Genomic DNA, 14,666 nt, shown 5'->3' on the forward strand with positions numbered 1-14,666 from the left:
TGTGCTCCCCTCCGTGTCAAAATAGGTATAGCCGGACGACTGATGCGTTGAGCATACTCGGATGTACGCGCAAGCGTGACATGCAACCTAGTCTACCACCATCTGGAAACTGGGCTAGCTACAGGGTAGATCGCTGTGCTAGGTGCTCCCGTAGAACCTTGCTCGAGTAAGGCTATAAGAAGCCGCCATGGCACTGTAAAGTGAAGTCCAAGACGATCAAGATTCATCTCAGTCGACATGATGTTCGCCTCAATTGCCATCCTGCAGGTGCTTTGCGCAGCGGTCGCATCTGCGCAGCTCACCTCAAAACTCACGGAAATCATGTAAGATGTCATCAGGAATAGGATGTTTTCGATACTAATAAATCAGTGACTTCGGCCCGAATCCGCGAAACATTTCGATGTTCATCTACGTGCCGGCAAATCTTCCGCCCAATCCACCAATTTTGGTATCACCACATTTTTTCTATTCAGCGTCTGAAGGCTAAATCCAATAGGTATCCCCACATTGGTGTCACGGCACGGCACAGCAGGTACGTTGCGATCGTTCAAACGCGTCTTCGACATACACTGACTTGATATCTTACCTCTAAGGTCTTTGACTATAGACCTTGGGCTTCTCTCGGCGACGAGTACGGCTTCATCTCGATCTATCCTAACGCTTCAACATTGAACACGGACCAATGCTGGGATGTCAGTAGCCAGCAATCGCTCACTCACAATGGCGGAGGCGACGCGCTCAGCATTGTATCCATGGTGCGGTGGACCTTGGAAAAGTATCATGCAGACAAAGACCGCGTTTTTGTTACCGGCACGAGGTTTGTTGGGCCCGTACAATATGTATGTGAGACATACACTGACTTCGCATCTTCACATCTGCAGTTCAGGCGCAATGATGACAAATGTGCTCATCGGAAGCTACCCAGATGTCTTTGCTGCAGGAAGCGCATGGGCGGGTGTACCATTCGGATGCTTTGCCGGCGACGGCTTCGATGTCTGGAGTGACGCGTGTGCCACTGGCCAGATCATTAAGACTGGGCCCCAATGGGCAGCTCTCGTGCGCAACGCATACCCTTCGTATCGCGGCTTCCGTCCTAAGTTCCAGACTCTTCATGGCACAGCAGACACGACGCTTTATCCACAAAACTTCCGCGAGCAAATCAAGCAATGGACGAGTGTATTCGATGTGAGCCAGAAACCGACCGAAATTACAGAAAACGTTCCTTTCCAAGGCTGGACAAGGTTTCGGTATGGCGAAAAATTCGAGGCGTATGAAGCTGGTAGTGTTACACACGACATCCCGACAGATAGCGACACTGTGATGGATTTCTTCGACTTGAAGTGCAGCGGACCGAGCTGCTTCTCTAGGCCTAGGTCGGGCAACAGTACGAAGTACCATGGATAGGGTACTGTTTGTATATATGGACGCCTTGTTAGCTGCTGCTGTAAATTACGCAACGTACATCAAGGATGGCTTCTAGATAGGACTTGCGAGAGTACCGTGATGTGAATTGTATATAAGCAGTGCTTGTGCTAAGGTACATTTGATGGTGGTGAGGACCTCATATATGGAGGCCGAACAAGAGACAAAGCTAGGCAAAATAGAAAAATCTCGGCGGCATGCTCGGTGATACTATGAAGGCACCGTTGTTGAAGCAAGAGTTGTCCGTGAAACAGCGCGTCTGGAATAAAATCAGCGCTAAGACGCGTGACGTCACCACCCACAAGCGCGATTCCGACCCAGCTGTAACGAACAGCTCTAGAACTGTGATGGAGAAATGTCCTCAAACTACAATTAACCAGGATAAGTGTCAATTTGGTACAAACCAAGCTCACTCAGGATACTGTCAGCACCGGACTCGCTCCGTAGCTTACATCGAGCATGATGCGGGGAAGACACGCTAGACACGCGGTGTCGGACGTCCACATGTTCGCAACCCACGTCGGGACAATGTCTTGCTCAGATGCAGCCTCCATGATCTCCGCTCGTTGCAGTACGTGTTGAACGCGGATGACTTTAACCCGAGCCCGTAGCTTCGACCGACATGCTGAGTTCCACTCTGGGCTTAGCGACCTCAGATGATCACTACGGCTTCCTTAGCATGCAGTTCAAAGATGAGCAGGTCCATCCGCCACGGGGCCAAGAGTTGGCGACGCTCGTATGGCAAAGCTGGAAATCCGTATGCGGTTGTAGGCTTTCTCCGCAGGGAGCATTTCCAATCCTGGGTACTTCCCCGCCCAGTCTTCATTACACTGATGGTAACGTTATAATATTCAGACCAGACCCCTTCGTAGCCCAGCTAGGTACTTGCCCCTAGTTCCTGTCTTCCAGTAATGCAGATGCTAAATCTCTTCGTGGCCGTTTGTGCCTTTTCAAAATACACAGTGCATGCACTGCTTGAGGAAAAGTTTGTGGGCTTCGAGCCTGAAGATCAAACCTTGGACATTGCTGGTGCCACACTCATAGCCGATGCGGATGACTTTTTAGGTGTTCACATTGCGCTCAAAAGTTTAGTGGAAGACTTCGAACAGATCACTGGAATCCGACCCGCATTCAACAATGCCACCACCAACTCCACAGTACCAGCTTCAGCAACTGGAGTCATTGTCGGCTCTGTGGGGTCGAAGCTCATTCGCCAAATTTCTGCCGAGAAAGGTCTCGACATCTCAGACGTTGAGGGAAGATGGGAAGTGTTTAAAACTGCTGTCATCGCCAACCCAATAGCTGGAGTTGAACGAGCGTTGGTCATCGTAGGTAGCGATAAACGCGGCACTATCTTTGGTATACACACGCTCGCCGAACAGAGTGGTCAGTCTCCGTAAGTGTGCACGTCGTGTAAATCTAGACGTCAATTAATGAGCTGCATCAGATACCACTGGTGGGCGGATGTTCCCACGAAGAAACACGCCGCCATTTTCGCGTTGCCAAAAGCTACTGTTCATGGCCCACCATCAGTCAAGTACAGAGGGCTCTTCATTAATGACGAAGCTCCAGCGCTGGTCACTTGGTGGGCTGCGCAACACAACTCCTCCTACTATCCTCTAGATACGGAGTTTTACTCACATGTTTTCGACCTACTTCTTCGACTAAGAGCCAACTACTTGTGGCCTGCCATGTGGGGATCATCAACACCAGCCCCAGGCCACATCTTCTTCACCGATGACCCAAGGAATCAGCAGCTTGCAGATGACTACGGTATCGTAGTCTCTACTAGCCATCACGAGCCAATGCAAAGAGCGACTAATGAGTGGAACGCGACTGAGACTGGGCCCTGGGATTGGAGATTGAACAAGGACAACGTAACGCGCTTCATGGAAGAGGGGATCCGTAGGATGGGAAACAACGAGAGCTATGTGACACTGGGCATGAGAGGTCCAAGTGATTCCGCCATTGTTGGGGATGATGCTTTGGAGATTCTTCGAGAAGTGTTTGAAGTTGAACGTCAGATTTTCAAAGAAGTTCTGGGTGACCAGAAAGTAAACCGTAAGTAAGGTTCTCAGGGAAACAGGTGTGCGACATGCTAATACGACATAGAGGCATGGACAATCTATAAGGAAGTCGCGACCTACTACGCCGCTGGACTAAGTCCGCCCGATGACGCAAGTAACTTTTTGATACAAAATGCACCTAAGATTTATGCTGACTTCGTACACCTATAACCAGGTCACCATCATCATGCCCGATGACAACCATGGCCAGATTCTGCGGCTACCTACTGGTAATGAGACTGCTAGAGAAGGCGGCGCTGGTATTTACTTCCACTTTGAGTACTTCGGTAGACCGCGGTCGTACAAGTGGTCGAACACCAACAACTTGGTTAGTAAGTGCATCTTATTAAGGAGATCAATGACTTACAAGCGTAGCCGAAAGTTTTGAAGGAACTTTTGCAAGCTTACTGGCGAGGTGCGAACCAGGTCTGGGTCATAAATCTGGGGGATATCAAGCCTTTAGAGCAACCCTTTGGGTTCGCCATGGACTTGGCTTGGGACGTCTCGAAATTTGACTTTGATATGATACCAGAATATCTGCGCCTCTACTCCGAGCGGGAACTCGGTAGCGAACATGCGGATGATGTTGCGGCTCTACTGATGGAATTCAACTACCTCATCGGAATGCGCCGCTTTGAGATGGTTCAGCCAGACACATACTCGGTATTAAACTATCATGAAGCGGAAAGGATATTAGCAAGATGGAATCTGCTCGCTAATCAAACCAAGACATTGTTTGAACAGATACCGGAGGATTACAAAGCCGCATACTATGAGTTAGTATTCTATCCCGTAGTATCGGGCGCTACATACTACGCAGTAAACATCGGGTAAGTTGTGGCTATACCAGATGCATAGGAGACATACACTGACTTCGTACTTCTTCGTCGTCACAGCACGGGACTCAACTATCGACATGCCATGGAACGGAGGAACTCAGCAAATGCGCTTGCCCACCAGGTTCTTGCTGACTTTGACTATGACTACGATCTGGTACAGGATTTTGACGCCCTCCTTGACGGCAAATGGCGAAACATCATGTCTCAGGCCAAGCTCGAAACGTTCGATACCGGAAAGGCAAAGAACTGGATGAACCCATCTCGCGACATACTCTCAAACCTTTCCTTTGTTCAGTTGCGCCAAAACATGCAGTTCTCCGTCGGTAATCTCGGCATCTACGCTGAGGGTTCTAACAGCCCTCTCGACCAGGGTCGATGGGCTGAGTCCATCGATCCTTCGATGCCCTTCACCAAATCCCCAGCCCAGCTCCCAGAGATGAGTCCTTATGGACCTTCCAGGCGGACTGTAGATCTATTCATGCGAGGTGACTACCGCGTCCCAATCGACTGGCAGCTTGGCGATATTCCAGTGGATTGGCTGTCAATTGCACCAAGTTCGGGCCGACTTGACGTGACGGCCGAAGAGCAACGCCTCAATGTCACCATTGACTGGACACAGGTGCCGGAGGGATACAACGATACAGTGGAAGTTGGCATAACGTCAACACCGTCATTTTATCCATACTACGACATCATACGTATCCCGGTACAAAATCGGAAAGTACCCACTAATTTCCGCGGCTTCCCAGAGACAGCTGGTTACATATCGATTGAAAGCCCACACTTCCAGAAATCTTCCTCCTCTCCGAATAACAGAACGGCGAGTGAAACAGTAGCATTTGTCCACGTTCCATACCTCGGCACGCGCACTGAATCCGGCTCTGTGGCTCTGCGGCCTTTCCACGCTGCTCGGGCTTCTCTTCTCGACTCGAAATCCGCATATGTTGAATATGATATCTACCTCTTCAAGGACAATCCTGCCCTCAACGCCACTATCTACATCAACGCTGGCTTAGATACAGATCCCAACCTTCTCATGGAGTTTTCACTTTCTCTTGATGACGCTCCTCAAAACTTCACACGTGTGTTAGGTGACCCGAAGGACGCGGGCGATGTGCCACCCGAATGGACGGACAACGTAATGAATCAGGTGTGGACAAAGAAAGTTAGTCTTGGTGAAGCAAAGGAAGGGGCTCACACGCTTCGTTGGAGCGTTAACAGTCCTGAGGTCTACTTGGAGAAGCTTGTTTTGGATACCAGAGGCGGGGTCAAGAACAGCTATTTAGGTCCACCTGAGTCAAATATGGCTGGATTTGATTGAGCAGGTTACAAGATTGCTCGCACTTGAAGTTGCAGTGCAACTCAAACACTGATGGGTGTCTATCGTAAGAAGGCGTTCAGACAGATTACCCCAGAATACATTAACTCATGGCTGCTTTCGATCCTTCGAAACGTTCCATGCGCTCAGCACCTTTCGTGCGAAGTTTGACGCCGTAGATGTATAGCTGCATGATGAGGTCAGTTGATTTCCAATTAACAAGAACAGATGTTTGCAAATACCAGTAGTACCAGCGGCAATCCCACGCCTAAGACTAGAAATCCCAGCAACCCCACACCCCAGTCTAGGCCAAGTTTGGCGAAGAGTTTCTCTCCGAATAACGGAAATGCACCAGCGAACATGCAGCGAAGGAACGAAATGGCAGCGACGGCAGAAGCGGGAAACTTGAAGGCATCGATGGTGTACAGCTGTAGGGCGAGTTGGATGTTCATGCCTCCGGCCATCATGAGCATGATAGCCACGAGTGGAACCATGAAGTGGGTTCGTGTGGCGGTAAACCCATACATGAACAGCCCACCGACCAGTAATGTTCCTCCAACAAGGCAACTGATGAGTCTCGACTCAGGTCTATACTTCATTTGTCCAGATGCGGTGTCTCGCTTGAAGATAGCTTCCATAGCACGGATAGTGGCGAATGTACCAAGAAGCATACCGATGCCAGCAGCGAGGAAGTCTGTACCAACGATTCCGACAGAGTGTCCGTATCCGGAACCAAACACATCTGCGTACGTAACGATAATGAGGTATACAACGCCAAAAACCACGGAGTAGAATAGCGATGCAAGCAGTAGCGCAGGATCAAGCACAAGGTATGCCAAAGGTCGAATGAACGCATTGACAAGCGCTGCGGGGTCAGTCGGACGGTGCTGAAGATCCAGTACGGTATATAGTTCGGCGCTCGGATTGGTACTGCGTTCTCTTCGCAGTTTCTTCTGCAGAATTCTTGGTCCAAAGGACTCTGGGAGGAGAAAAAGCCCAGCCATTGAGAGTAAGGCGCTGGCGATCGCAGGTATCCAAAGAGTCCAGCGCCACGAGACTCGCTCCGACATCCAACCGCCACATACAGGACCCAAGACGGGGCCTAGAACACTGTTCCTGGTAAGCAAAACTGCTGAAAATGTACAAGCATAAACCTACGGGCCGAGCATCGCGAGTCCAGATGCTTTCGGACGGGCAGCAAGATCCCAGAGATCCGCAACGACTCCACCAACAACAGCAATGGCCGCACTGCCTCCGAATCCAGCAAACAAACGGCACACCGAGAATTGTGCAGCGGTTCGTGAGAAGCCTCCTCCGAGGGAGAATGCAACAAAGATAACGTTGCCTAAGTGTATGATAATCGCTCTACCGTACTTCTCACTAAGTGGAGCGATAAAGAGCGGGCCAAGAGCCAATGCAAAGAGAAAGATGGAGACTTGCAGGGCACCGACAGTACTGTCCGTGATACTCAGGTCTTTCATAACCAGATGAATGGATGGTGCGAATATGGTGCTTGCGAATGGGGAGAGGAAACAGCAGCCTCCGACAATAGCGGTTGCCCGAATTTTCTTAGCGGTTGGCCATGACTGGGACATAATTTCAGCTCTAGGACCGGCGAAAGTGTGATTCTACTTACACGAGGATGTTCTTGTGCATCTTCATCCAGGGATACAAAGTTGGGATCAAGATGCTTGAGCTCGTGGCCACCGATGAATATTTTGTCCGGCTGAGAGGCTTGATTCGCAAGTAGCTCTTGGTAAGCTTGGGTGATAGCCTGTCTTGAGTACGATCCAGAAGGCTCTATGTCGATGGAGTTGTTCATTTTTGTGTCACTTTGAGAGACAGACATGTTGACGAAAATGGAATGGATGCCAATAAAGCGACAAAGGAAGAGATGATGAATAGGTCGAAAGAAGACACTTACGAGTAGCTGACAGTCTTATACGTTTACCGTGTTATCGTCTTCTCTACGCCTTCTTTCATATAGCCGACAGTGAGGTCGCCTATCGGTGCTAGGCGGCGACCGCATCTGCATCTTGTACAAATGGACGCCAAGTCAGAGCGAAAAGCTAGGTTGGTAGGAGAGAACGACCGGGTCAAGCCGGGGAAGTGGTCTGGAATTCAAGCAAAGCCATGTTTCTAGGCTACCCAAGGCCTGCGCGGAACGTTGAATTATGTTCATGCCGGACGATTAGAGGAAGATGTGACTGCCCAGTCGGATGGAAAGCCAAGCTTGATGTTTTTCGCGGTGATGTTATTGTGCAAACATATCATAATCCTCTCTTAGCAAGCCAAAACACAGGATCCTCAATAGGAACAGAAGATGTCCAGCCGCTGCTGTGCCTTGCAGTGCAGTACGCGTTTGTGTCAGTCACGCCGATAACCAGGAGGCTGGCGCCCCACGCGGACTACCTAGTCTCGGATAGTGTTAGTATGCGCCAATAGTGGAGCTAAGACCGATTACCGCCGTCACCCGCATCCTCGCCTCTCCACTGTACCATAAAGATGTTGCGGCCGCATTTCTTTGCTTATATCCGAAAATTTCCCACGCAAATCAGGGGACCACCGTGATGCGTGCTCGGGATGTGCAGACCTGCACCCGCTGCCGTTCAGCCAAACGACAATGCGACAAACTTCGACCTTGCTCACGCTGCCACAAAGCCAAGGCTGAATGCATCTACGAAGGACAGACCTCAGAAACGTCACCACTTGAGTCTTCCAGCCGCTCGGAAGGAGTTTCCGATACCGCATCTAAAGCTTCTTCACCTCACTCGGTTATTAAAAGACGCTCCCGAGCCTGTTTTTCCTGCACAAGATGCCATCGGCTCAAGATCAAGTGCGATCGGAGAGCTCCGTGTAGCAGATGCACACGATCTGGATACGAAACGACATGCATATATACGCATAGATTAAACAGGTCCGAGAAGTCGACGTTGCCGTCATCTCTCTTCGCAATTGAGGACCCCGAGTTTGTTGTCGCTACCTGGTTTCTACGAAGACGAGGTTCGGGTCATTTTAGAGCCCTCTTAGATCGGGTACGTCTCCCCTATGTTGTCTGCCACAATGCTGCCAAGGCTCCTGCTGAGCCTGTTACTATCTGAACTACCCGCCTAAACCTTTTTGGAGCATGGCGCTGAGAGTATATGCAAGCCGGAGTAGGGCTCGTAATGCACATGTAGAATACTACACATCGACTGCACATGTGCTGACGGTCTTTAGTTGGAGGCACTACCCGGGCTGCAGGCGCCGCCTTTCGTCATGGCTATGCGAGAGCACGTTGCGGGAAATTGTTCAAGCGACTTTGCGTTGGCTGGTAACTTTCCGTTAGGTAGTCCGGAGTCTCAGTCGTACGCTTCACTCGACAGAGTACAGAAGCTTTTACACAGCTCAACATCAAATGCTACTCTCTACGTCGAGGCATATTTCCGGGTGTATAATCCCTGTTTACCGATCCTAGACCCATCTTCGTTCATATCGAAGATGGAGAGTGGTCACGATACCCAAGTAGATCCTAGCTGGCTTGCGCAGTACTTCGTAGTACTGGGCCTCGGATCCTATGCTTTGGCTCGCGATGAAGTGGCTTCTTCGGAATACTTTTACGCCAGCGAGGCTTGTTTGGCGAAAACATCATACATGTTTCGTCCGACCGTCATGCACATTTCCACTTTATGTTTGATGGTTCTGGCGAAGTCGGTAGCTTATGCAACGTGCTGGGCTCTAGATACCAGTTGGAACGTTATGGGTCTCGTCGTCCGCTTGTCCATGTCGATGGTACTACACAAAGACTGGATGCCAGGATACGTGGAGCCGGTGATCGCCCACGAAAGAAAACTTCGGCGGCACTTGTGGGTGGTGGTTGTATATCTGGATATACAGATGTCTCTAATCACTGGCCAGCAATCGCTATTGCCGCAAGATGCTCTTCTGATCAGTACAGAACCATGCGACCCATCTATGTTGGAAGATTGCTTCGATTCCGTTGTACCTCAATCGTTTCCAATCATCTGCCATTTTCTGGCTCGAATCAACTCACAGATTGACCAGATTACTTACGAAGAGGCAATCCAATACGACCTTGAGTTACGACAGCTCATGCGCCAAACTTCAGATTTGCCTGGCAACGAACACTTGCGTTTAACGCTCGATGTCTTCTTCCGTCGCGCACTGTCGGTCCTCCACGGACACTACGCGCTAGCTCATAACGCTGCTGTCATATATCCTGTCTCATATTGGTCGTCTTTCGACTGCAACCTTGCAATGATGAGGCATCACCAAAGTCTGTCGTCATCGTCATCAGAGCAAAGCTCAGATTTAGGATTGGTCGCACAACCCTATATGTTGGACTTTTTTGCGGCTGCACTAACGACTTGTGTACACCTACTCTCCACGTCTCCACCAACTGACATCCTGCTGCCGGATCGCCCAACTATATCTCGCAGTTTGGAGAATTGCGTGAAGCTCATCGGAAGGGAAGAGAGCAAATCACTATGCTTTCGCACAGGATACCATCTGCTCAGTGCTGTGTTTGACCTGACGTGCAAACACAGTCCCACTGGCCAGTCTACAGCTATATAGAATAGTTTATGATGAGTCTGCGGCGCCAGGATAATACCTAAAGAAAGTTTGATTTTCACTCGACCTCCATATTGACAGCTTCACTCTGGGCAAAGTACCTCACACGTGGATTCTATTATCATATCATTAGGAGCTGCTTCATTCATAAAATCGTAGTATGACTAATTCCTGAATAGACCTCTACAACCGTCTTCGGTAGTGCCCAGTGCTGTTTCCACCAGAAACCTCGGTGTCCAACACTGCGACACTGAGTTCGGGCAGAGTGAAGCGGAATGCACCATCACTTCCAGCAGCGATCATCATGTTGGTAGTGTTTACGATGTTGACTCCGGTGAAGGGGTCGTTGTACATGTATGGGTCGCCGACAGAGTTGGTAAGGTAGGTGAGGTTGGCCATAGTTCCCGGAGCAACGCCCTGGAACTGGACGCTTACAGGTACGTCCGCGTGGTTGGTGGTGTTGTAGACTGCGCCCTTCCAGACCATAGCACCGTCGCGCTTCTCGTCGTATCCGGCACCCCAGTAGAGCGGCCCGTAAGAAGAGTTCGAGTGCGTGGGGAGTGTGTGGGAGATCGGGTGGTGGGCGAAGAGACTCCAGCAGTACCAAGTAACGGCTTTTGTGGTGCGCTTCGGGTCAGCATCGAACTGGATGAGTGTGATGGGCCACTGGAAGCGGTTGTTGTTCTTCAAAACGGGTGCGTAGAAGGTACCAGGGATGCGGTCAGAGTTGCGCTCGTAACCGATCAGGGATACAGCCTCACCGACGGCACCTTGCCACCATGGGTAGGGGTACAGGTCGCCTTCCCAGCGGATGCCGCCGTTGACGTGAGTGGCTGCAACTTCGCCGACGATGTGGCCAGCGTCGTTGTCGAAGCGGTTAAACTCGTAGACAAGCTCATCAGGCTCACGGTATGGGTGGTAGTCACCAATTGCATCAAGAGGCAACACCTGTCCATTGACGTTGTTGGGGCCGTGGATAGGCGGCTCGCCAGCAGGATCGCTGGAGGCGGCTGAAGCGATGACCTGGATATCAGGGTAGGCCTTGCTGATAGCATTGTAGAAGAGCGGGAAGCGGTATGCCCGGTAAGATTCCCAGCCACCGGGGTATCCAGCAAGCCAATCCTCGTTACCGACTTCGACATAGTTTAGTTCAAAAGGCTCGGGATGTCCAAGTTCAGCACGGCGAGCACCCCAAGTGGAGTTGACGGGACCGCGAACAAACTCAATCTCGTTGAGAGCATCCTCAATGAAGGGTTGAAGGTCCTCTTGGGGAGTGATACCACCGTCCAGATCGAGACTATAGAGTTGAAGGTACGAAGTCAGTTTATGTCTCATATGCGTTACGTGCAACCAGAACTTACCCAGCCCAGACGCCGAGCACGATCTCGAGACCCATGTCCTCAGCCCACTCAAGGTATTCCATAAGACCAAGGCCGTGAGTCTGCTGGTATCCCCATACACCCTGGAAACCAGGGCGATATCTCAGAGGACCAAGAGAATCCTTCCAGTCCCAGTACGAGTCGTTGCGGAGACCCTCAAGCATGTTACCGCCAGGGAAGCGGAGGAAGGTAGGGTTCATGTCCGCAAGAGCCTCAGCAATGTCGACACGGAGACCATTCTTGCGGTTCTTGTAAGTAGGTGGGAAGAGGGAGATAAGGTTGAAGTCGAGTGCGCTGGCTGCAGCACCGTCAAAGGTGATAGAGAATGTGTTGTTAGAGTTGGGCGCATCCTTTTCGGGAACGAGCTCGAAAGTATGCTCGGTCCAGTCATCTGCAACGGACTTGGAGGGCACTTCAACAGATCCAAACACATCGCTTGTCAAGTTTGATTCGAGCGATGCGGTGAAGACGCCATTGTATGCGCCCTTGACCCAGAAAGATCCGGTGTAGGTCTGCACACGAACGTCCATACCCCAGTAACCCTCATTCTTGAAACCAATCTTGCTGGTGTTGGAGGTGCCATTGCCTGCAGAAACACGCATGGATGCTGGCAGTTGCTCAGAGAGTGGCTCATCCAACATCTGAATACTGAGCGCAGCGCCATTGACTGAGAAATAGTGATCAGTCGAGACGCTGTAATTTTGGCTGTACTGGAAAGCACGGTTTTGGATCAGCTCGGCGTAGATTCCACCATCACCGGAGTTGTTGATATCCTGAGCAACAGTGAGTATATAATATGTAGTTGCAAATCATGATGAAATACCTCGTGGAGGAAACCATAACCATAAGAGTGCCCGAATTTGCCAGTCAGGTTGCCACCTAATGTTGGATCAGTACATGTCGCACATACAGTTCAAACAGAGACGTACCTGAGGATTGAACGATGATATCGGCAGCAAGCGCAGAAGTAGCGCAGGCTGCAGCTGCAATTCCCTTGAGAAACACCATCTTTGCGATCAAAAGATAATGAATTGCTGGTCATCTCAAAAACGACCTTTCTGCCATCCTTATACTTTCACCCGTCTCCCGGTTCACTAACCGTTCCCCAGAATCACGGGCGTACCAGCCACGCCAGATCTTGGCAACAGGGAGAATCGTGTAATATCCACACCTGGTTCCGGTACAGTCGTCATGACATTTCCCGGTTCAATGGCGGGTAGACGAGAGAGCTTGAGGTGCGCCACCCGTCATTGGAGGATTTTGGCGTTAACGAGCGGAAGAATTGGAAGAAGTCGAGGGTTAGTTCCTGACGATCCATGCATCCATGTCGGCGGATGCAGCGACCCCTCTCGAGTGACGTGATGCGAGGTCCGACTTCTTGGCTCATGGAACGCCGGACGATGTGCAGTACTTTAACCCACGGGTGTGCGAAACTTGTTGCTGATATCTAGTCGCAATACCTAAAATACTTGGATAGCATTGGCCCCATCTTCGACTACCGTCCATCTTGTGGAGTTTGACTGGTGCCATAAAACGTCTCCACTTACCGAGGCAGCGGAAAGAACCTGGGGGACGCTGGGGTCTCCGCTTCATCGCGGCTCGGTGCTTTCGCCGTCAAATGTCGCATCGGCCTCATACGCGGCTAAACTGCTACTCCAGTACTAGCGTCTGCCGGCCTCCGAGCGGTAAGATATGAGAGGATTTGGCGCCCAGAAAACGCGTGTTTGTGTTCGCCCTCGAAAGATGCTCACGACAGCCAACGCGCGGAGCTTGATGCTAGCTTCCAAGGCAAGACGGTAAACTAATCTGATGTGGGGCAAGTTAGTGCTTCAATGGCTCGGGTGATTAATTTCCGCTCCGGAAGAGTCGCTTTGTGAGGAAGTGCTCCATTACTGCCAGACCAACATTGACGGCAGCCTCTGTGCCTCACGGTCACGAAATAGTCCCGCGAAAAACAAAAGATTTGGTCGACTTGGTGAAACCCCAAGGGGAAATTAAATACCTGGTCCCAAATACCGCGCTCTTGAAGAAAATCAAAACTTTGATGTCGCAATCCAGTGCGGCATCGTTCCATTACCTGCTCAAAGTTCCTCTCCTCTAACCTTACTGCCACCCAAAGCCTTCCGCCTTGTATACATTGTCATCGAAAAGGGTCAGATTCTTGCGCACTATCCCTTTTGATCTGACTCTCTTTCTCAACCCAAGCGGCCGTTCCGCTAACGCTGACCACAACGCATCCTAGTATCTCGCTCTCTCTGATGTCCAATCCGGTAATTGCATTTGCACCTTTGCTTATCGCCTCTTTCACGAGCCTATCAATTGCTTGGTCGCGCGCTTGATATACAATACTCGTTACGCTCTTTGCCTCCCCCCAATTACTGCTGAAAGTGCTTGCGATGTTCTTGATGAAGGATTTTGTATCTTTGCGCGTCGCGCTTGTGGTTCCATGGACAGCGCCGAGAACGCGGATGACTCGATGACCTGGTAGGTCATTTGTCGTGGATGTCAGAACGGCAGGCGTACGACTCGAGGGCGCTTCGGTATCGATCGCAAGAGGTGAAGATAAAGGCTGTTGAGGCATAGTGCCTTTCGAGTGGGGGTGCCAGCTGGGCATGCGGTTGGGAGGGACCATCATGGTCGAGCGACGGTTTGTCAACATCTTCTTGACTGATTCGGGGATACGAATGTATCTGGGATGCGATCTCTATACAAGATGTGATAATCAGGGTGGTTATGGGATGATTGCTAATGTAGATGTAGCGTGCAAGATATGTGAACGGATCTGCGAACGACAGGACGCGACAATCGATCAATATATCTAAATACGACCCATGATGACATTCATCGGATTTCGAAACACCTGAGCATCATGCCTCACCACGCGATGTTGTCCAGGTGCATGTCTAAGCCTCGACAAGAGCTGCTAAGACGGACGGGAATGCCGTGCAACAACGCGCCTGCGTGTGACGGAGATTAAGCCGTCTTTTGCGAGTAAATCGTTATGGCAGAGACGCGGAGGCGCATTCCGCACTTCGGTTTGAGACGTTGTCTGGGTAGGTCGAGTCGAGGT

At 50.7% G+C, this 14,666-nt stretch overlaps 6 protein-coding genes across 6 annotated transcripts; 3 read left to right on the forward strand and 3 right to left on the reverse strand.

The window, feature by feature from the left end:
- The first annotated feature begins 104 nt into the window (after positions 1–104).
- CC77DRAFT_1018605 (acetylxylan esteras-like protein 1 precursor) lies at positions 105–1,483 on the forward strand. The gene is made up of 5 exons (XM_018524655.1): positions 105–323; positions 370–448; positions 497–532; positions 594–817; positions 882–1,483. Exons 1-5 carry the CDS (start codon positions 238–240, stop codon positions 1,402–1,404), a joined length of 948 nt encoding a protein of 315 aa, XP_018388013.1. The 5' UTR covers positions 105–237; the 3' UTR covers positions 1,405–1,483.
- Positions 1,484–1,793: 310 nt separating this feature from the next.
- CC77DRAFT_1039142 (hypothetical protein) lies at positions 1,794–5,723 on the forward strand. The gene is made up of 7 exons (XM_018527145.1): positions 1,794–2,303; positions 2,359–2,818; positions 2,870–3,483; positions 3,535–3,599; positions 3,664–3,816; positions 3,864–4,318; positions 4,385–5,723. Exons 1-7 carry the CDS (start codon positions 2,045–2,047, stop codon positions 5,646–5,648), a joined length of 3,270 nt encoding a protein of 1,089 aa, XP_018388014.1. The 5' UTR covers positions 1,794–2,044; the 3' UTR covers positions 5,649–5,723.
- CC77DRAFT_741026 (MFS general substrate transporter) lies at positions 5,699–7,636 on the reverse strand. The gene is made up of 4 exons (XM_018533007.1): positions 7,282–7,636; positions 6,804–7,231; positions 5,888–6,755; positions 5,699–5,832 (listed from the first exon to the last, which is right to left on the reverse strand). Exons 1-4 carry the CDS (start codon positions 7,492–7,494, stop codon positions 5,749–5,751), a joined length of 1,593 nt encoding a protein of 530 aa, XP_018388015.1. The 5' UTR covers positions 7,495–7,636; the 3' UTR covers positions 5,699–5,748.
- Positions 7,637–8,144: 508 nt separating this feature from the next.
- On the forward strand, positions 8,145–10,220 carry CC77DRAFT_1048615 (hypothetical protein; the record flags this gene model as incomplete). The annotated part of the gene is made up of 2 exons (XM_018527544.1): positions 8,145–8,680; positions 8,865–10,220. The coding sequence occupies exons 1-2, from the start codon at positions 8,216–8,218 to the stop codon at positions 10,218–10,220; spliced, it is 1,821 nt and encodes a 606-aa protein (XP_018388016.1). The 5' UTR covers positions 8,145–8,215.
- A 133-nt stretch (positions 10,221–10,353) lies between these two features.
- On the reverse strand, positions 10,354–12,996 carry CC77DRAFT_1018609 (glycoside hydrolase). The gene is made up of 4 exons (XM_018524656.1): positions 12,526–12,996; positions 12,420–12,475; positions 11,579–12,369; positions 10,354–11,514 (listed from the first exon to the last, which is right to left on the reverse strand). The coding sequence occupies exons 1-4, from the start codon at positions 12,602–12,604 to the stop codon at positions 10,401–10,403; spliced, it is 2,040 nt and encodes a 679-aa protein (XP_018388017.1). The 5' UTR covers positions 12,605–12,996; the 3' UTR covers positions 10,354–10,400.
- A 351-nt stretch (positions 12,997–13,347) lies between these two features.
- Positions 13,348–14,520, reverse strand: CC77DRAFT_741181 (hypothetical protein). Its single transcript, XM_018533008.1, has one exon. It carries the CDS (start codon positions 14,253–14,255, stop codon positions 13,737–13,739), a length of 519 nt encoding a protein of 172 aa, XP_018388018.1. The 5' UTR covers positions 14,256–14,520; the 3' UTR covers positions 13,348–13,736.
- Between the last annotated feature and the right edge of the window lie 146 nt (positions 14,521–14,666).

This window comes from Alternaria alternata (genome assembly GCF_001642055.1).
Source record: "Alternaria alternata strain SRC1lrK2f unplaced genomic scaffold CC77scaffold_6, whole genome shotgun sequence".
NCBI lineage: Eukaryota > Fungi > Ascomycota > Dothideomycetes > Pleosporales > Pleosporaceae > Alternaria > Alternaria alternata.

Excerpts from the sequence above, each read along its gene's own strand:
- CC77DRAFT_1018605 (XM_018524655.1), top strand. The coding sequence starts at position 238 with ATGATGTTCGCCTCAATTGCCATCCTGCAGGTGCTTTGCGCAGCGGTC. Across the intron at positions 449-496 it reads CGCCCAATCCACCAATTTTG|GTATCCCCACATTGGTGTCA; the intron begins GTATCACCACAT and ends TAAATCCAATAG. Across the intron at positions 533-593 it reads GTCACGGCACGGCACAGCAG|GTCTTTGACTATAGACCTTG; the intron begins GTACGTTGCGAT and ends CTTACCTCTAAG.
- CC77DRAFT_1039142 (XM_018527145.1), top strand. The coding sequence starts at position 2,045 with ATGCTGAGTTCCACTCTGGGCTTAGCGACCTCAGATGATCACTACGGC. Across the intron at positions 3,600-3,663 it reads GACTAAGTCCGCCCGATGAC|GTCACCATCATCATGCCCGA; the intron begins GCAAGTAACTTT and ends ACCTATAACCAG. Across the intron at positions 3,817-3,863 it reads GGTCGAACACCAACAACTTG|CCGAAAGTTTTGAAGGAACT; the intron begins GTTAGTAAGTGC and ends TTACAAGCGTAG.
- CC77DRAFT_741026 (XM_018533007.1), bottom strand. The coding sequence starts at position 7,494 with ATGTCTGTCTCTCAAAGTGACACAAAAATGAACAACTCCATCGACATA. Across the intron at positions 7,232-7,281 it reads ATGCACAAGAACATCCTCGT|TCATGGCCAACCGCTAAGAA; the intron begins GTAAGTAGAATC and ends ATTATGTCCCAG. Across the intron at positions 5,833-5,887 it reads GATTGCCGCTGGTACTACTG|CTATACATCTACGGCGTCAA; the intron begins GTATTTGCAAAC and ends CTCATCATGCAG.
- CC77DRAFT_1018609 (XM_018524656.1), bottom strand. The coding sequence starts at position 12,604 with ATGGTGTTTCTCAAGGGAATTGCAGCTGCAGCCTGCGCTACTTCTGCG. Across the intron at positions 12,370-12,419 it reads GTTATGGTTTCCTCCACGAG|GATATCAACAACTCCGGTGA; the intron begins GTATTTCATCAT and ends ACTGTTGCTCAG. Across the intron at positions 11,515-11,578 it reads GTGCTCGGCGTCTGGGCTGG|TCTCGATCTGGACGGTGGTA; the intron begins GTAAGTTCTGGT and ends TCAACTCTATAG.
- CC77DRAFT_741181 (XM_018533008.1), bottom strand. The coding sequence starts at position 14,255 with ATGTTGACAAACCGTCGCTCGACCATGATGGTCCCTCCCAACCGCATG.